This window comes from Taudactylus pleione, unplaced genomic scaffold, assembly GCF_031769625.1.
Source record: "Taudactylus pleione unplaced genomic scaffold, aTauple2 ptg000122l, whole genome shotgun sequence".
Taxonomy (NCBI): domain Eukaryota; kingdom Metazoa; phylum Chordata; class Amphibia; order Anura; family Myobatrachidae; genus Taudactylus; species Taudactylus pleione.
This window is the reverse complement of record NW_028284524.1, coordinates 2394818-2416399: the sequence shown is the minus strand read 5'-3', so window position 1 is coordinate 2416399 and position 21582 is coordinate 2394818. Positions and strand designations below refer to the sequence as shown.

Genomic DNA, 21582 nt, shown 5'->3' with positions numbered 1-21582 from the left:
TAAAACACTGTGAACGTTACTATAAATATTTTTTCTTAAAATAACACAAATTATTGTACTTGTTGAGTATAATATGAGGTTAATATTTAGCACTCCCCTTTTTATTTTTGCACAATATGGTCTTAATGATAAAAATTGCAACCAACCCCTTTCTTGGCACTTTCACGCTTTCACACATATTTTTTTTTTCATTTATCTATATATATTTTTACATCATCTGCTGGTGAATTGCTAATGAAGCTGTGAATTTGGCGTGAGAGGTGTACGAGTTGTGTGGCGCTCTCACTGGCTGTGGGTGCACTGACGTCACTGTGAGCAGCTGTTTGCTGTGTGCTCTCTCCCAGGCTCCTGTATGTGCCTTAACAGACTGTCTGCCAGGTGCCTGGAACATCGGCTAAGTGTAGGGTTGCAGCAATTGCTCTCTGAAAGAGCTGTTCAGAGTCATTGTGTAGATGCTATGGAAAGCATACCTCCTGTAATTTGGTGCAATGAAGCTATTTGCCGGCATGGTTCAGGTATGTGATTGATCTTTACTAACTCAGTCTTCTCCGTTTCTTAATTATTATTATTTTTCTCTATTTTAGAGGATGATACAGAATTAATGTGTATTTTAAATATTCTTACATACCAGCAGAATAAATGGATATTCTGTTTTTAAAAATTTAACTATTTGAGATTTTAGTGGATGCTTTAAAGATCCTGATGTGTGTTTTTAATGGTTTAAATTAGTTTTTGGATTAATCTGATACCACTTTTTATTATATTTTTTACTTTTCTGTACATTGATCGCCACTGTGTCAAAAGGTGTAAATGTTTCTGGCTTCCTATAGATATTTGTGTTGTATGGTTTGTGGGTGAGTACAAGGAAATGCTGACATTCTCTTCTAATCACTTTTTGCAAGAGCATCATTGGAAGAACTTTGTTCTATTTCAAAATGCTTCCTGAAGATAAAGAAGATTTTGGTCCCTCAGCAGCATATTGCATATAACCAGTTTTATTTTATTTTTTCATGTGATAGCACTGTGATATTCTGTTGCATCAGTCCAAGCTTCTCTGCTTACTGTTACAGAAATACAATTCAGAAATTTGTTTGTGGTTTTTTTCTCAGACCCATTATGCATTTCCTTAATCTGAATTGACCTTTAATCACATACATGGCAGTATTCTAATAATACATGGCAGTATTTTAGTAGTAATTAACATTTGCAGTGTAAAGTGCTGATAATGTGTACAGGTTACTTTATTCTGCAGTGTGTATACGAGGGTAAGTTTGGAATGCAACTGTAGCTGACTTTAGGTTTTATGCAAATACTTGGTTAGAGTTTTGTTCCTGGTAGGGATCCTGGCTGTGTTTTATTGTATAGCCCACACAGAACATTGCAGTAAAATGCCCATTTACGTACGTTTCAGTGTTTGAATGAAACAAATATATTGTATATAATGTAAAACCACTCAATAATAGCCTCCCAAGTACTGCCAAGTTCTCATCCTTAACCTGAATATATGCTGATATTTAAAGGCATTTTAATAGCCCCCTTAATTTGTTTCTCACTTTCTGTGTAATCGGTGAAAGTGTTTTGTGTTGGACCTTTAGTGCACCTGCTGTAAAGTGTAATTTATACCCATGTTCCTGTATTCAGACAATAAAGGGAAATTGATTGTGACTGATGTCTTAATAGGTAATGAAGGAAATATAATTGTTTTCAGCAGAGACGCAGGATCTGATATGGATTATTCTGCATGCTTAGTGTGAAGTGAAAGCACGGTCCCTTGGTAGACGATATAGCACGTTATTACACTTTTCATCCTCTCCCCTCCGGAGAGCACCTTGGCGTGTAACCAGGTGACTGCCAGTGATTTCATCTAAATAGGATAAAATGATCCGAGCGTCCCTGTTGATGAGCTGTGAATCTCTCGTCGTCTTCCTCTTGTTTGAAGTTTTGTATTCTGTATAATATGTATGCTTAGGAGAAGCAATATATATGCATTTCTAAGCAAAATGTTTCTACCTGTGAATTGGGGATTATACTAAACACTCTTAGAACTGCAGGCTATATCAAAAACACAATCCATAAACTGTGATCTTATTATGAACAATAGCTTACATATTGCTGAACCATGTATTAATGGTTCTTTGTAAGATGTATTTAATGCGTTGTTTTATAAAAAAAAAAAAGTGTGTTTTTTTTTCTTTCTCCATAAATATTTAGCTTTTTTTTCTAATTTTCCCTGTGCAATGTTGCCGGTATTTTAGAATGATTAAATCTGAGTAAATTGCCAAATCCCAGACTTGTTTTTCCCATTATGTTTCCGAATCTTTTGGCAGAATTTCTTGGCAGTAAAATATTTTATTATGTAAATGCATAATTTTCCATGGTTGCAGAGTAGAAAATAAGACCCCCACCTCCCCTAAGGTTTGGGTTCTGGAGATATGTTATGTACTGAGATCTGCTTGATCCCTGAATGTTCTCCTTATGAATATTGTTAGATGTATGCCTATATATATCTCTGTGATATGATCATTACATGATGCTTGTCTTCAGGTTGGTGCGAGAAATGCTGCACATGACCTCGAGCAGCGTAACGCAGCCCAGGACCTTCCACTAGTGACAGGGACATGGGACGGCTTCTGTCACCTTCCAGATGGTTCATTACAACTGACATCCTGCTTAATCTCGGTGGGAAGGAACCTGAAAATATTTCTCTTTGTTACTCTGGGACATCACATACTTATAACAATAGGATACATCAGGTAAATGTCACCCCCTGTTGCTCCGCAGTTTCTGAGAAAAAACAAAAACCCAGCAACCAGCCTTGTCCATCTTTTTGTTTTACGTAGGATAAAACCTTGTTGGTGACTCAGTGTGAGCTGAAAAGTATGACTCCAATCTCCGTTACGTCTAACCGTTGTTTATTGGCTTGCATGGGTAATTTATATGGCAGGCTTAGGCAATATGTGGTTCTCCAGCTGTAGTGGAATGCGTTTGGGTATGCTGGGAATAGTAGTTCCACAGCAGCAGAAGACCCACAAGTTGCATATGTCTGCTATATGGCTACCTTGGAAATTCTTATTGCTTTGTTCTTTGTAATCCTGCAGAGGCTTCCTTAATTGCTATGGTATAGCTGCGGTTTTTGGCTTCTGCATTTTCAAAATGAAATAAAAATAATAAGAAAAATCCCCCCTCGTGTGCCGTGACCTTTCTGTCACACTGGTTTCTGACTCTGGGTCATTTGTAACAGTGCATGGTGAGGGAAAACTGGCAAGTAATTGCCCACCTCTCGTAATGAGGTCACTTTACAAAGTCTCGCTAATTGGTGAGCAGATTTGATAAGGATGCATTGAAGGCGAAGCCCGTCTGTGATAAATAATGGTAGATGTTCCCTACATCAGAGTTTATTTAATTCCCCGTTTCATTCTGTCCTCGTCTTTGTGGTTCCTGCCGTGTGGTTTATTATTTAGACTATGCAGAATACGTTTCACCTGCTAATTCAGGTAAACTTGTCACAACCGGATTTCTAAGATGAATGTTTACGAACTGATGTTTGTGTATACCCACGCTGCCCGTATAGCACAAAATTATCCTTGTAGCCTATCCCCCCAAAATACCTGACAGACCTCGCTTCTCCCAGTGATATCTCCATCCTACAGACAGGTGTACTGCATAATGTGTACACTGACCCCACACTGCATAGTGTCTTACACAGTCCCTGAAGATCTTACAATCTAAATTTGTGATAAGAGGACAAACTGCAGCCAAAGGCAATGTCACAAGTGCTGAAGCTTAGAGTAAAGGATCACAAGGGATTTTATTAGTGATGTGTTAGTGACACAAGTGTGTGCTTGTAAAATATATATTCTCATGCATGCCTATAACAACATGTAAGTAGCCTTTTCTCACAGTAACCAGACCGAGATGTGTAATATCTGTCCGTTACATTATGTCAACGTTTCGGACTGACTTTATGGTTTATTTAGCATAAACTCAAAGGAGAGGATGTTAAATATGTCATAGCTGCAGTCTTGGGTCTGTAAAAGCACATTCCTGGGATAATTTATTTCTCTGTGTGTCGGGAAGCCGGTCCATTGTTCCTCTACCTGTACAGCAGATTTTTTTTTTTTTTTTTTTTTGAAGCTGCAGCAAATGCTTCTCCTCTCTTGTTCCCATGGTAACAGGAACCGGTCGCCTATTGTTCCAGTCTATGTTTAGAATCCTGGTTGACACTTCATGAAAACAATTAAACCCCCCCCCCCCCATTTTTCCTGAATTATAGTTTCTCAAACAGGGTGGGGAAAACTTATTTGCATTTAATGTGGTGTCAGTGCAGTATGAGCTTTCAGAGTGCACACAAGCAAATGATTGCACTAAATGCAATTAAATATTTAACTATTCTACTAAATCAGGAGGAGATGGGCTCTATGTTCATGCAGTGTGCCTTGTATTGGTGGTTGCTGATGTGTGATATATAAGTGTGTATGTCAGCTTTCTCATAGACACAGAATTATTCCCAATTCTTTTCAGTGTAGTGTGTGAAAAATCAAGGATTTGTCATTAACATCAGTAATACAGATAGATAGGATTTTTCAGTAAATGGGCAATTTACATATGGGTAATCTGGTAAATTGTAATTAGAAAATCTCTTAAATGAAATGATTTGTACCCTGCGACATTTGATGACTTATATGGGTGTTTTGGGATGTTAATTGCTCATACCCAAGCTGGGGGGCAAGATTTTTGTTTGGAAGTAATAGAGACATCAAATGTTAAAATGGTAATACCTGTTCTCTATACAGACCAATCTGTAACACTAGTCCCTATTGCCTATCTCGGGATAAACCTCCTGGTCAATGCATTCAGACTGCTTGGAATTCGGTCCAGAGTCTGAGTAACATGGACTGTTCGGCCATTTTTACTGTTTAATTTCAACTGTAATCACCCCATTAATACTTCTGTGGGTCAAATTTTGTTTTTGTCAGTAAATTTATCCCCATACCTGAAAAAGTACCCTGAAACGTTATTAATCGATCTCAACCTAGAAAGCTTTGCTTTTCGTGTCATACACAACTTACATAATCGTTCTCCTATCTACCAATATTATCTATGATCTTACATAAAAATCGTAAATACCTGTACATGGTTTTAATGTGTATACGTGTTCACTTATATGTTACACGCCAGCATCCGCATTCCTATACTAGTGCAATATAGTAAGCGTTTGACTTCTGTATTTTGATTTATTTTTTGTGGTTTTTATTTTTATATTTTATCCCCTTCTGAAATCTGTAGGTTCTGTATATCCTTTAAAGTTTTAAAGTGACCTTTTCCAATGAGGATGTCTGGTACTGTTGCTGTAAAGGACGAACCCGAACAAATGAAGGGGTCAGAGTCCAATCTGGGTCAGTCTGGCTCCACCGAAAACCTCCAAACTGCCGAGCTCGAAAGAACCGCAGCAGAAAAGGAAGACGGTTGTTGTGATAACAAGCAAGATGCCACGGTAAGCCTGGTCACGCTACTTACAGAACTGCAGAAATATGGCATGACTGCATAGCCACACGGAACGTTCAGTATCTCATGTAACAATTCTTTGTCTTGCATTTCTTTTGTAACAATTCTTTGTCTTGCATTTATTTTCTGTTAAGTATTACTTTAGTTCATATTGTGTTATCCATACAGTGTATATTATGGAGGTGCCAAAAAATCTTCTTTTTTTAAAATCCAAATTAATTTAACAGTTTTACCCTGATGCTTTCAAGAGGAAGAATCCAACCAGAGAAATCTTCTGGTGACTTCCAGATTCTTAGAAAACCGGATAAATTAAGGTTCCGAATTTTTTTTAAAACTAGGACAGAAAAATCTTCGGTGCCATTTGGACACATTTATTTATTTTTGGGTCTTGGTGGCTAAATCGCAACACTGTTTTTCTGGACACATTCGTTGAAGAAAATTCCTAACGTCCATCATTTTGGGGAAGAGGATACTGGGCCTTAAACCAAGGTGCTATAGACTACAGAATACTGTACATTAAAATGTTTTCAGGCCTTCATAGATTTTTGGGTAGGTTGTAAGGGAGCATTTTGTAGACTTTTCAGGACAGTATTTATCCTCCCTTTTTTTTTTTTTTTTTTTTTAAACAAATTTATACTTTGGGAGGGGGGGGGTTACATAGTTTCCCTTTTCTTGGTCAGTGAGACACTGATCAGGTCCCAAACTATTAATGCTCCCATATATCTGCGATGGATTAAGGCAAATCCCTGATTCCCAGACAACAGCTCGGGGCATCAGTGAAATCCAACATGTTGGATTTACCTGATTTTCCGGTTCCGAACATAATATGATCTGATCGCTGGTCGCAGACTGGTGTTTCCGGTCGCATCGAGGAAACGGTAGGCAAATGTATAAGGCCCTGTACTTGGTTCTGTGGAGAAAGAACATGTAGGAGTATGTTTCTGGAAACCTGGTGCACATGTACAGGTGGTGTTGGCCCTAGAATGTTAAAAGCTAATGCCACAGTTTTTATGAACACTGTGCCCAGTTTTCATAAGTCCTCTTCACAATGTTAATTTCTATTTTTAAAATTTTTACTGCTAAAGAATTGACACTTTTCACTGACCTTCAGCTCATCCTGTAGCGTTGGATCACCATATTGACAGAAATCTATAATTGTTTTATATCAATTTCTTTTATTCATAAAAACTAACTGGTTGGAATCTAGATACAATCAGACCGCAAGTCTGGATACGTGTCCATGATTTAACGCAGTTCGCAAAAAAATCCCAAATGATGAGTAACTGTTAAACTGTCATATTGTAGCACCATTCATACAAAAGTATGTGTACTAGTATTTTTTTCAGATACTGTTTCTGACATTTTATGTGTGGTTGTTTTTCTGGTTACAAGCACACATTACATTACATTTTTTCTTCTCTTCTATTATGTAAATTCCTAATTACAGTCACATTACTTCAGATAATGCTGTGTAATGACTTGCTGGCGCTGTTGTGAAGACTGGGTTTATTCCCTGGGACATTACTTCTACTCAGCAGTTTTAGGGACTTTACATTTGTGATGGGATCCAATTATGGGAATCATTTCTTCTAGAGCGTATTGGTTCAGTCTTTCCTATACTTTGTAAATGCTCTCTGCTCATATTTGATACACTTTAGTCGCGTATGTCACAGACATCTGCTTTTTTTTTTAAGATTAGGCCATTGGACACGGTGTTAAAGTCAGTGTATATCAGTATAACTCAGACAGGCAACATCTATGCCTGTTCTAGCGACACTAAATGGCAGTCTCAGTACTAACTCATAGTAAAGGGAAACAAGTGCTTTTGAAAGGCAGCTCTGCTTCATTTTATTTTTCTTGTTTATAGCTTTACACATTATTATTAACGGTTCTACTGCTGCTTGTGTAAAATAATCCTATATTGAATACGTTTCTGTCAGGTAACCCTAAAAATATAGTTGTAAGCTTTTGTGTTCACCCTTTCCACCCCCACATTTATGCTTTAAAAGTAAATAACATGCCACAAATACTGTTTTCTACTAAAAGTTTGCAGCAATATAGTTTTTGGTGGGTCTTCTTCAATCCTAATGGAACACCCTCCCTAATGCACATGCATACAAACACGCACACACATCTTATCAACATTATCTTTCCAGAGGAGGCAGGTTCATTGTAACTTTTAGCTTTATAACACCCTTTGTGAGATACATTTTCATTGGACCACCGCCGAACCATTCACTCAACTCCTCTGAAAGTGCGAGATTAAACTTCCAGGCAGAAGGATTGACCATTCAGTTGGAGGAGTGGGGGGTCGTACACAACACCACAGTTCTGCTATTTGGGAGGTGTGGACTAGTGTTAAGCATTACTTTAGTTCTTTAATAGCACTCTGTAGATTTTTAAGATTAATGTTTTTACACCATAAGGCAACATTCCATGTAGTAGTAATTTCTCTAAATCATCAACTTCTCAAATTAAAGATTGTTAAATGGACATCTCCTTTTAATGCATATAAACTGCAAGACTTTACTGGTGGAAGAATGATGGTTAGCAGCAGCTGTCTGTCATTACTATATGTAGTAGACATATGGTTTTATTCTTAGGTTTGATTCTCAGCGTATGCTGAAAGCATGATGGTTAAATCTTGCCAGAGATATATTGCTGGAATGGGTTAATAATGCAGTAAAGAGACGTTTTAAGGACGTTCTCTGCAGCTTTGACAACTTCTGTTTTCAAGCTCCTGACATTTTGCATCTGAGGAGAGAATTGTGGGGTAATTACTGTGACCTCAGATGCCCCTGCAGTGGTATTACTGCATTCATCATATTACCAGAGCTATTGGCCTCATATTGCAGTGCGTTGTTAGCAGTCTCTAAACAAGCTGAGTAGGAGGGCAGTACCATACATCTATATTCCTATAATTGCCCTGAGGAATGAGGGTTAGAAGGTTCTCTAGTTGGCATCACGGTATGCAGGACAGAACACCTCCCACGCAGGGAAGTATGACATTAAAGGGAACAGATCACTTAGTATGGGGGGTGCAAAAGGGTTGCACAGCAAAAATGTGTGGGCGTGTTCCCTTTAAATCAAATTTGATGTAATCTGACTTAACTAAAATTAGCACCTGTTTCAGGCAAAACAATAGTATATCTCAAATTTTATATCTGAAAAAATCAGAAAGATACTCTCAGAATATTTGCTCATAAATAAGTAAAAGGTCTATATCTTTAAGTGATCTTTAAAATGTTTGGTTAATTGACAATAGCTAAACCACGAGTATAAACAGGTCTCTGTAGCTGTTTGAGAGACTTTAAATACAAGATGTCTGGTATGCATAGGAGTAAAATCTCTCGCCACATTAATTACTCGTTTTCCCAGTTGTAATAAGCTGCTGTTACAGTATTTGGATCTTCTTTTTATGTGAAGCAGCTTAGATATTATGGTTAGTGGTTTGGTATAACCCAGCCTTTGGCCCTTCTGATCTGCTGAAATCTTTCTAATACAGACTTATACAAAGGTCCTGCTTTAAAAACTAGGTCTGAACTATTGTCTAGGCTTCATCCAAATCAACTGGAAGCAGATTTCCGTAGCCCTGTTCTTTTCTCCTGTGTTCGGTGAATTGGTTGATGCATAGAGAGGACAGCTCCGTAATGTACAAGATGTGACTTCTCACCGTATTAGATCGTTTAGTCTAAGATGTCCTTCCTTGGCAGCACACCGTGTGTTTATAAGTAGAATGTCTACTTTTGGGTTTTTGATGCACTACTGGGATTCTTTCTGTTTTGCTTAATACGTGCGTCTTCTGTAAAGTGAGGCATACTTTGGTTTTGAATCTTTGGAGGCATTTTATAGTAAAGTAGATGACACATACTGAATAATGAAGCTACACGTAGTGCTTCTGTAACCCCTTCCAGAGTTCAGTGCATTGTGTGGCTTCAGTAACCTGCCTGAAAACTGTTACGCCTTATCTTCTACTGTAATATTGTCGCACAGATATACTTCTGTCCAACAGAAATAGATTTATCACTTTCACTACTTGTGACTTCTACCCTAATAAAATTTCTAAAGCAACAAAATGTAACACGGGGGAAAAAAATATAGGATACGCACTTGAAAATAATTTAATTAAAATTTAATTTCTCAAACCTGAAGCGACCATGTCAATGTAATTACTCATTTTAGAGTTGTCTTCTGATTTGACCTTCCTCATGTGTAGAAACAAAAACAAAAAACTAATTATACATCTGCAGGTCAGATGTATCTCTTGAGACTGAGGTGGAGGGGAGGTTTCAGTCAATATCTGGGAACAGTGTTCCTTAGGAATCTATCTACATTGATTTCTTTCTTATTAAAATGTCATATTAAACCTGTCGTGTTTTTTTTTTTTTTGATTGTTTCATATGAACTGATTTTATTAATTGTGAAAACTGCTCTCTTTCATATATTTTTTTTTTTCTGGGTTGCAAATGGCTATTTATTATAAATATAAAAATATTAGGATGCTAATTAAGGCTAGCAATATTTAAGTTGTTAATTAAAAATATATGTTCTCTCTTTTGCTCGCCACCTCCACCATATTACCAATATTTCTTTACAAACCACTGTATAATTTGCGCAAGAACTAGATTTTGACTGAGAATTCAAGGACAAACACTAGTACAGTTAATCTTCTTTTTATTTTATTCAATGGAATATTTAGTAGAATTACATCTGTTACGGTTTGTGCAGCAACGGTTTAATTCTGATTGATGATCTTCGTCATTCCGGTTACTAATCCCGTCGGTGTGTTTTATTTGTTTGGAGAAAGGGATGGGGGGTACTTTAGTTTGTCTCCATATGCAGTCCATTTTTGACATTGTTTTTAGTTTTACATTTAAACATGTACAGTAATACGAGGGACATACATTGTCACATTAGTATGCTGAGTTTGTACCAATTTGTTGACTTTATATTCATAATCTTTGCATGTTCCTGTATGGTTTGTTTTATATGTCTTCTTGCAGATGTAGATTGATCCTTTGTTTTCCCTTTGTAATGAGAAACTGTTGTTGTATACGCTCCTTTCAGCGACCAGTGCAGCCTTTGGGGCAAACAGGAAAAAGGTCTAAGGTACAGTAATGGGCTTGTTTGCTGGCATGCTTTGTGGACCTTTTTTTATTGTTTGCTGTTTTGGCATAAGTGTATAATTTATTTATATTTGTTGTTTGATTCTGCCCTGCTTTTTAAAATGCCTGTAGTGTTTGTTTTTTGTATTCTTGTGATTTTTATTTTTTTTTGTCTGTGCAGTTTTTCTACTTGCAAATGAACAGCAGGCAATGTTTATTGACTTGCTGAGTTCTGTTGAATAAATTTGCGTTATCTGACGTTTTACTTGCTTTTGACCTGTAGTTCTATTGTAAATCACTTTCTTTAGTCGAGTTCAAAGTTAAAGCTAGTTCGGAGCCTGGCTGTGTGTGAAGAATCTCCCCCTCCTTCCACAGCTGATACCCCCCTGGACCCACAGGTAAAATATATATTTGAAAGTGTGTGAATTAATTTTTCCACCTTCTCATATTAGAATTATGACACTTAAATTAAACTCCTTGGAATAGTGAGTTGGTTTCAGTTGGTATGATAATATAAAATGGGTATTCTAATCATATAATCTAATTTGCAAATACATATAGTTTATAATTATTTAGCATATATATATTTTTTATTATTGTGCGTTTTGTTTTACTCCAAGAAACGTCTACAGCAGCTGCTTCTACTGACTAAATTGCAGTGCTGACATCGGCACAAAACTGCAACCATGTTGTTGCTAAAATGACACATTCAGCAATTTTCAAGCTATTCAATTTGCAACCTTGTTAGGAAGGGCATAAATTTAACATAAAGGTGACCTTATAGTTCAACCTAAAGAAATGGACTAGGTGACACCAGCTTATACCAAACCCAAATAGAGCAATCAAACGCTGTTTCAACATGAGAATGTCTTCATTTCCATGTTTATCCTTAAGTAAAACCATTTCTTTTTGTTGTTTTCCTGGTATTAAAGTTTGCGATTAGTTATGTAGTGTTGTTTTTTTTGGGGGGGGGGGGGGGGCGAGGGGTTTGGGTACATTTTAAATAAAAAAATGTGGCTGTCATCTGATTTATATACGGTGGTAGTGCATTACTTTGATAAAAGTCAAAGAAATATGCAAACCTTAGTAAACCATATTATAAAAAAAAATCGAAATAAAAAATGTTTTATTTTTACTCCATTGTTTTAAAGATTTTTTGGGGGCATATTCCAGTAATTACATGGTACATTTTAAAGGCACTGTTCAGCCCAGTATTGTATTGTGCTCGGAGAGTGGGGTCTCCGGGCAAGTATCGCTTTCCTTTCTGGAAGGCTTTGTGTATTTTAATTGTAGATGTGCTTCTCACACACACTGTCTGTATCCTCTGTGTCAATGTAGTAATTGCAATATAATATCTTTTTACTGTGTTGATGTTTTTTGTTTTTTTCAGTTGTAATGTTACTTCTCCCTGGTTATTTACATGCATTTGGCACTGTTATTATCTGGGCTGAGTTTCCACTTGATGTCATTACTGTGTTGCATTGTTGAGTATTTTGGAAGAGAGTGGATCTTGGGTGGGCTGTAAATAAATATAAGAAAACCCCCCAAAGCTGTGGAGTATCTTGGTGAAAAGAAACACCTGGGACATTTCGTTATGGGGGTACACTCCCTTCTAGTTCCACCCCTGAGCGATCAGTCCTAAATCTACCTGTTTTTCTGTGGCTTGTAATGTCTTAATGGCTCTCGACACACACTCTTAACAATTATTTTTCCAAGAGGAAAGGAACAATTCTATTATGCATTGAGAACCTTTGAGAAGTTTCACTTATTTGTAAAAAAGGGAAACTATAAGCCTGCAGGCAAAACAGTGGCCCACGGGCGTTGGTAGCTTGGATTATTACCCTTTACTTTCTTTGAACTGGCCACATCAGCTCAGTTTAATCTTTTTCTGAGCGACGACAGGGTAACATTGAGTTACAATTCTTTCATTTTCGTTACCAAATATATTTAGTAGAAAACCGCAAGAGTTTGTATTGTAGTTTTTGTGTGTCATTTATCATTCATTGCACAGCCCTCTTGTGTTACATTTTATACACACAAGAGCGAGAGTTCTGGTTTTAAGCCCTCCATTTGAAATCTGCAGGAGCCAATACCAGTCCAGCTTTCACCATCGCCAGGAAAAGAGGAAAAACCCTTGAAAGATGAAACTGAAAAAGAAAAAGGCAATGAGAAGTCTGCTCGCAAAATGCTTTCACGAGGTTTGTCATTTGCAGTGTGACTTAAGTCATCACTATTTGTTTTTATTAAACTTGGTTTGAAAAGTTGTTTCGTCCTTAGTAAATACCTCTCTCTGTGTATCTGGTTTATTTTTAGGCAATCGTTTATAGGTCATGAGGCACAGTGATAAATGTAAATTGTTCTGGGTTAAGGATAGGCCTCTGTGTTCTCTTTTGGATTTATGCGAAATACAACTTTGTCGCTTCCCAGGGCAATGAACGTAAACTGGCAATTTAAAGACATGGCTGAAAATTCATTAGAGGGATGTGTTTGGTCATTTAGGTACAAGCCAGTATATCAATGCAATAAAGGTTTTATTTGGTTCCGTGTAATTATAACAGACTCTTAATTGACCTTAAACCAGGGGTAGACAACCCTGGTCCTTGAGAGCTACCATCCGTGCATGTTTTCCAGGTCTCCTCACAGAATCACAAGTGAAATAATTAGATCCACCTGTGGATCTTATCAAATGTGTTGGTGAGTAATGAATACACCTGTGCACCACCTAGGTGGTCTGGAAAATGTGAACTGTTGGTAGCTCTCGAGGACCGAGGTTGGCTACCCCTGCCTTTAAGCAAAGGCTTATATCTGCCTTGATCTTACACCCTCTCTAAAGGTCAACAATGTGAGAAGTATAGTGTTATGACCTCCATATAACGATGTCCTGTTAATAAGCGGCTATATTTCTATTAATTTTGCTATTCATTTATCTTCATCGTTACGGACACCTCTGGCTTTTTTGCACACTGTGTAGTTGTTCCTCGGGTCATTAGTCTCACTTTTGTTACAGATTCCAGTCAAGAATACACAGATTCTACCGGTATAGACCTTCATGAATTTTTGGTAAACACACTGAAGAGTAACCCCAGGTAGGTTGACTTGATTACATCATCTGACAGTGCAGCAATGCAATGATTTGTGTTTCTTTCAGAAATAGAGTGTACGGCCATAAATCGGTGTAGGGAAGTGTATTTCCTGCAGTGTGATACATGAAATAACCTTCAGCATCTCTCGGCCTGCTTTCTGTTGTTACCAATGTTTTCTATGCCCATTTAAATATTTCTCATTCTGTGACACTAACATTAACACAAGGTGAAAAGGTTCTGCTTACTTGGGTGTAAATGTAGGAAAAAGGTTGGACACTGAACACGAATAAGAGATATTACCCATGTTATGGGAGAAAGTATGACCTAACTCACCTCCCAACGGTGGAAAAGTGTATTACCCCTCTTCAGTCAGATATTTATCTTGCGATTATTGTTGCCTAGCAACCAACCTATTGCCTCTTAGAATTTTAAGAAGTGACAATAAAGCCTTCGCTTTCTCTGTTCTCCCTTCTGCTCATGTTGCACTGCATGGCTTTCATTAGCAGCGTAATTCCTAGGCCAGGCACATGCTCGGATTCCAGGGATATCTCTGCCCATTCCAAATGTACGGTCATGGAAAGGAAAGTTAGCTTTGTGCATACTTTTGTCTTCATTTGTATTGTCCTAGGTCAGGTTGGAGAGACTTTGCCATCACAAATATTTAATTTAGCTGCACCACAAAGCATAATTTGTCAGTATAAGGTAGTTTGATTATTTTCTGTAATCTACTGATACAATGCATTGGTTATGCCATGCTTTGTGGATAATAAAGATCTTTTCATCTTTTTTAAGTGACTTGATACAGAATACTCTCTCCACTGCAATCACAAGGTTAAATCTGAAGCAAAATTTACCTTTAATCCTGTGTCGTAAAATAAAATGGACTAAAAACTAAAGCACACCACTCCAGACAGTAATGCAATTCATGCTATTTAAAATCTGTTCTGCTTAATCCTTTGTTACCACTACAATTCGGCACCTGCTGTGCCCACTCAGACAGTTGCTGCTGTTAATGCATTCTTCTCGCACTACCCAAACATACAGTTGCTTATGAGAGTTTAGAACCTTGAATAGTAGGATTGCGGCACCATAATGTTTAGTTTACATTGATGGGTCGTATTGGCTGTCTAATAATGTCATGCCTTGCACTAGTGTAAAGCCAACATGCCAAAAAACGAAGTATACTTTCACATATGCAAGCCAATACATTGGTCATCTGGCGATAGAAAGTCCATGTAACCGATTCCCATATGCCCCACAATAAATGACATTCTATTATGCTGGCCTTCAGCACAACAAAGTGTAGCTCTATGTTCTAAAACAAAAAAGGCAGGAGGGTGCCACCCATTGATTCTGATGTATAGGCGCATGATCTGTAAGCCACTGGGTTCAGTGGCAGCACTGTGGAGGGAAATGTATAAAACCTAGTAGTTGCCCATAGCAGTGAATCAGCTTCTATATATCATTTTATTGAATGTACTTGCTTAGATGCTGATTGGTTGCTTTGGGAAACTTCTCCACTCTTGAAGGTTTGATATATTGCGACCTGTGTCCCCAATGTGTAGGTATCATGCACCATTTTGTATTGCTCTAGAACCCATCATTTGGAAGGGGGGGGGATTCAATTAGTCGCGGGATTTAACCTGGGAGCTAAAAGGTCGTGGTAAGAGCCTGGAGCTATTTAATTACTGTCCACGGTAAGCCCAGAGGACGCACTTAACGGGAACTTCTGTTTGCACCCTCCTGAGAACAGAAATCCGTGTTAAGTGCACCCTCAGGGCTTAATTCGTGCTGTAATTGCGTAGCTCTGGGCACTTAAACTGGCATCTGCCTTACCACATGTTGGTTGCGGAGCTTACCACAGGATATAATTGAATAGTTCCAGCCACTTAACCCGCGAGCTAAAAGGCCGCAGAAAGTCCCACGGCTAATTTCATTCCCCCCCATTTGAGACATTGCACTTTAAGCAGGCCACTTGTTTAAAAAACCAAAATTAAAGTAAAAATATACATTTTTATAATAAAAATGTGATAAAACAAAGTCTTCTGCTTGCTTCTCGTCATCCCATTGTAAAGGAGCCAAACCCTACCCCTCAAGAATCCCCAAACTCTAAACATGCTTCTTTTGGTACCTTGTGTTAGTTAAAGCTTGCGGAATTACCCCAATACTCTGGAGAAAAGGCATTACATTTTCAGTAACGTTTCTGGGGTTGCATTTTTTGCTTGAAAAGAACGAAGGGAAGAATCCTGTACATATAATTATGTAATGTAGAGAGAGAGCCCTGACTGTTTGCAGCAAGTATTATAAAGTTTCAGCTAGACTTTGAATTAAGACCATTGCTTACATCCTAATCGTGCAGCTTAGTGTGGTTATTATACTTTGTAATGCTCCCAGTCACATGAGGATTAATATTCATTTGAGTTTTTTTTATTTATGAGAAATCCATAATGCCAGACTCCTGTTTTAGGGAAATGTAAAAAAAGAAATGTTTATGTAACACTCCTATTCTGTTGTGACATACAGTAATGGGATTGTGCATATGCTGATAGAAAATATTTTTTTATCATTGTGTTCTTTTTGTTTGGATTAATATATTGGGAGTATCTGTATAAGGGTATATAATGGGGACCTGAATTTTGTGTTTTCGCATCAAGCTGTCAATTCTTTCCCCCTGCTGGAGTTTGAACGGCCTTTTGGAAGGAGCACACAAGCGGAGGGAGGGGGTTAGAGAGTCGGACGTCTGATCAGTGCGGCCTTTCGAATGCTTTTCATAATTGATGTTCTTGCTCTGCCATTAACCAAACTAATTAATATTAATTTAAATGGTGATTAGGATTGAGTGAGTGAGAAGGGAAGCAGAACATTAGGATGTCTTCACAGTTGCTGATATACTGCACAGCCTTTTGTTTTTCAATGTTTGATTTTTTTTTTTCTATTTACTGAAATAAGGTGCCAAAAAAAAAAAAATGTTTTCAAAATCTTTATTTTCTATCCTGATATAATATGTCCCTATGCACCTAGTAATCTGAAATGTCTTGCTGTCTCTTTTCAGGGATAGAATGATGCTGCTTAAATTGGAACAAGATATATTAGATTTTATTGCTACCAATGAGTGAGTGCCTCCTTCCACTTAGTGTACTGTATATGTATTTACATTCTGATATGCTATCTGCACTCTCCTACATTTCATATTCTTTGTATTGTAGGATTCAACGTAAAAAATTCCCACCAATGACCTCGTATCACAGGATGCTCCTGCACAGAGTCGCCGCGTACTTCGGCCTTGATCATAATGTGGACCAGAGTGGCAAATCTGTCATTGTGAACAAAACAAGCAATACAAGAATGTGAGCTATGGATAAGGCCTCACAAGGCTTTATTTTATTTTTTTTTGTATCTTTTTACATTGTGCGTGTACCTGGATTTCTTTTAGTAGTAGATAGTTGCTTGGAAATCTTTGTTTTCTGCCAATCAACCTCATGATCTCAAATGGTAAAAGTAATTGAAACAAAGGGTAATAATGTGATATGTTGATTGATTTACACAATTACTGAATGCCTGACAAATGAACAGTTTAATTAAAGGTCTGGAATATTTGTGTGTAAAATACTTTGTCCTGGTTCTAACACTGTGTATTCATTTCGAGAGATATAAAGTGGAGCAGTGGTCTATAGCAACCAGTCAGCATCTGTCATTTTACAGACTGTAAGTGAGATGTATCAAGCATTGGATAGAGATTATGTGGAGTAGTTGACCAAAGCAACCAATCAGGTTCTAACTGACATTTCATAGACTGTGCTACATAAATGTGCTTCTATAATTTATGTAGCACGGTCTATTAAATGTCAGTTGATTGGTTGCTTGATCTCTCTCCCAGGATTGATACAATACATCTCCCATTATGCTAGATAATTTATAGAAGCTGATAGGTAACTTCATACTTTATCTCTTTTGAAGGTTTGATACTTCTCGTCTGTGGTACTATAATTTGCAATAACTTTTACATAGGTTTATGTTAAAAATCAACAACTTAAAAGTTAACACTGTCTCTGAACAAATGTATTTTTTAATTGCTCTCATGTTTTTTTTTCAGCCCTGATCAGAAGTTCGAGGAACATATAAAGGATGAAAAGAGCGTTGACTTCCAGAAGCGCTACATTCTCAAAAGAGATAACTCTAGTTTAGACAAGGATGATAATCAGGTGAGTGCCGCTTATGTCTGTTCTGACAGATACCCCGACTTATGGGGCCCAAACATGTATCATGTATCGGGGCAAATGTCTAACATGTTGGACAATCTCGACTCCCCGATTCCGACGCAAAAATTATCAGGTTCATAGAGTATAGGTTTTTTTAACATGTTGAATTTCCTCGATTTCCTGACTGCTTGCCGATCATTGGTGTCCATCGTTTTTGATTGGCGTTGACGGGGAATCGGGCCATAGATGAACATCGCGCATTATTTGGCCCAAACATTTTTGGCCCGATTTCCCATTCTGCCGATTGATGATCGGCGGTCCATCGGGGAATCGGTGGAAAATTCAACACTTTAAAAATCCTCAACTCCCCAATCCCGACCATTTTCAGGTCTTAAGCGGGGAATTGAGATTGTCCAACATGTTAGCTTTTTGCTATCCTCAGACTCCGGCAAAATGGGGAATTACCCAGGTACAGGCTAGATGTATGGGCCCCATAGGATTCCACTACTAATCCACTTCTCTGCACAGATGAGGATGAGATTGAAGGATGACAGGAGAAGCAAGTCCATCGAGGAGCGGGAAGAGGAATACCAGAGAGCTCGTGAGCGAATTTTTGCGCAAGAAGTAGGCAGAACATTTAATAAGAATTTCTTGCGGTGGACAGTTTGTCTGTAATTTAAAAAAAGCATGTATGCAGATATATTTGCGTGTGCGCAAATGATTATAAACCTTTTACAGCTGTTTTGGTTTACTAGGGGTTTTAATGTGTGTTTGATGTTTTTTATCTCATGTAAATATACAATTTTACATACAGTTTTAACGATCTATGTAAACAACAGTATGATTATGGAATTGCACATTAATTGCCAGTTTGTTGCACCTGTAACTGATTGCATTATACATTCAAATTAATTGTTTGATTCCTAGTGTTTAACAATTACATCCATCCTGTTTCTTTTTTTTTTTTTTCAATATATATTTGCTACCAGTCTCAGGAGAATTTCATCACTGATAAAAGGTAGGTGTGTATTACGTGGACTTTATCCCTACTGATGGCTAAGAACATTGACGGCAAACAATTAACATTTCTGTTAAAATGCCAACAGAATTCAAGAGGAGGAGTCTAATATTACGCAGCAAAGACGCCAGATATTTAGGTATATAGTCCGTGAACCTCTTTATCTGCATGTGTTTTCCGCTTTCTTTTTTCCTGGCGATTTTCTTTTTTCCATATATCTTTACAGTCCAGTTGTGTAACTTTCAGGATCAATAAAGACGCTTCAGGTAGATCAGGAAACAGCCTCTACAGCAGTACTGAGAATGATGTGAAGTATAATGAGCCTCGGCCGTGGAGCAGTACGGACTCAGACAGCTCCATCCGAAACCTGAAGCCCGCTGTCACCAAAGCTAGCAGCTTCAGTGGGATTTCTGTTTTGACACGAGGGGATAGCTCTGGAAGCAGCAAAAGCACAGGCAGGCTTTCCAAAGCAGGTATCAGCGGTGTGCACAAGAGTCGGCTGCCAAGGCATTTTCTTTTTTATCTGTTTATTTTATATGCCTGAGTTTTCCTGTGTGCTTGCGTTGAACATGCCATTATTTTGTAGTCTTGGCTCTGGAATCCTCACTCTGCCCATTCCACCAGAATTTGTTGCAACCATCCAGCTGTAAAATAGACAACTCCATTTGTCCTCAAAAACAGTCTGGCCTGCCCTGGAAATACACATCTATATAACTAACATTTATACAAGTGTTATTCAGCCAATTTATAGCAAGGATACACATTAACTTCTCTGCTGCCACCTAGTGGAAAAATGAGCATATATTAAGGTTAACCGTTTATTTGCTTACGCCCAGGATTTTTAGCCAGTAATTCAGATTCCGCTCCATTCCCTTATTTGGTATAATAGCACTGGGGTTGTGGCTAATATTAGGGCAGTTTGTGTATTTTACAACAAGGAAAAACTAATAATAAGACAACACCCTTGGCGCAAAAATAATTCAGTGAAAAATCGCTGCAGATCATAGAGAGCAAAGCTATCTCTTAGTTGCAAGAAAGACAACAGTGATCTGCTCTTCTGATTCACTATATATATATATATATATATATATATATATATTATCTGAGTGGACTAAATGTAAGTTTTTTTTTTAAAAAACAACAAAAACATTTTACTATATCATACAATAAACACAGACATTAACAATGGATGGGTTGCTGGTTTTCATGTAATGTACAGTAGGTGAGACCCCAGGTGTAAAAAAGCATCACCGTATGCTGGGTACACACTTGGCGATATATGTCATATCTGGCATATCGGCCAGGGTGTACCCGCTGTCGCGCTGATTATGCGCACTCCCGCGCATCATTAACAACATCGCCCATCGGACCTGCATTCAGGTTTGACGGTCGATATAGTCAGCGGGTGCCATGTTGCTGAATGCAGCATGGCCCCTGCTGTCGCTTCCCGCATATTCAAGTGGGTATGCACTCGCCGATGCCGGGTCCCACCGCACACGACATTGGTGCTGGGAACATATCGCCAAGTGTGTACCCAGCTTTAGGATGTTAGCACTCCACTTTAAATGATGTGCTGGTAGTAGCAGGTATGTTGCAAATAAGTGGTCCCTTAAGTATGAGGCGGTGTTCAATTGGATAGTAATACATTGACTAGTGATTTTATTGGACCCTTTCCATGCAATTTGACTTTGTACCTATATAAAAGCTTTACAGACTTTTTAAAGATCCTTTAGTATAGGATCAAATAGTGAATTATTTTTCACTGTACATCATATCTTGAATATTTCCAACTGGATAATGTGTTTGTGTTGATTATGTGATTTATTTTGTTTAATATATTTGTAGAGTGAATTAGAAGCACAGGTCACTGTTTGTTTTTTCTAGGTTTTTGGGGTTGACAACATTTTACCTTTTAGTTCTGCAGAGTAACTGACCAGTTTTTAAAATATTTTCCAACCATTGGACAGCACAAAAAAAAAATCAATATTAGCAGATCATTTAATTATTAGTTAGGGTAACCTTATTTTAATCTCTTTCCTTAATTTCTTTAGTTTACTAATCCTTCTCTGTATTTCTCTGTAGGTCTAATTGAGTGTTTTAGAGGTCTTTGCATATTTATCCTCTGATTAGTTCTATTTTAACAGCTGCAAATAAGCCACTAACACGTGCTAGCTATTGGTACAGTTGCACGGCTTTGACGGATGCAGTGTGTGGTTTAAAAAAAAAAAAAAAAAAACTACAAAAAGTAGTTTTAGTGTAGTTTTTAGATGCACAACATGGTAATGCTGTTAATGTGAAATGCATTTGCAGACCATATTGTGTCACCTGCACTGGAATTGGAGCAGGAGGCAGCTTCTATAGCATCACAGATCACTTGACATACGTGCATGTAGATAGAATTGTAAAGAAGTCCTTGGTTCAAGTAGGGCTGTGGATATAGATCTTGGAAGTAGTTTCCAGAACTGCACAAGCAATTTAACCCAGCTGAGCGTTGTCATGGTGCTTCATGCTTATGGCTTCATGCAGAATGGCATAACTTTGCATGATGATGTTGTGTTCAGTGTTACTCTATCAATGTTAAAGTGGACCCACCAACCTTTTAGTGGAGGCAGATGTTTTTGTTTGTTTGACATAACTGTAGTTCCTAGGGAACTGATCGACTTAAGGCTCAT

General features: G+C 37.8%; 1 protein-coding gene across 11 annotated transcripts in view; it reads left to right on the top strand.

Moving 5' to 3' along the window:
- R3HDM1 (R3H domain containing 1) overlaps positions 1-21582 on the top strand; it is a 134111-nt gene that overhangs the window by 71425 nt on the left and 41104 nt on the right. For 6 of the 11 annotated variants that reach the window (XR_015878394.1, XM_088472261.1, XM_088472255.1 and 3 more), the window contains 13 exons: positions 2545-2753; positions 5287-5494; positions 10573-10614; positions 10919-11008; positions 12694-12808; positions 13618-13696; positions 16746-16805; positions 16900-17040; positions 17787-17895; positions 18421-18516; positions 18882-18910; positions 18999-19049; positions 19157-19383. Coding sequence is in view for 10 of the 11 variants with exons in the window: in XM_088472261.1 (XP_088328387.1) it covers positions 5327-5494; positions 10573-10614; positions 10919-11008; positions 12694-12808; positions 13618-13696; positions 16746-16805; positions 16900-17040; positions 17787-17895; positions 18421-18516; positions 18882-18910; positions 18999-19049; positions 19157-19383 (1207 nt within the window). In the remaining variant the exon portion in view is untranslated. Of the gene's footprint in view, positions 1-366; positions 516-2544; positions 2754-5286; positions 5495-10572; positions 10615-10918; positions 11009-12693; positions 12809-13617; positions 13697-16745; positions 16806-16899; positions 17041-17786; positions 17896-18420; positions 18517-18881; positions 18911-18998; positions 19050-19156; positions 19384-21582 lie in introns of those variants that run through there. The other 5 variants (XM_088472257.1, XM_088472265.1, XM_088472259.1 and 2 more) reach the window with 5 other exon arrangements.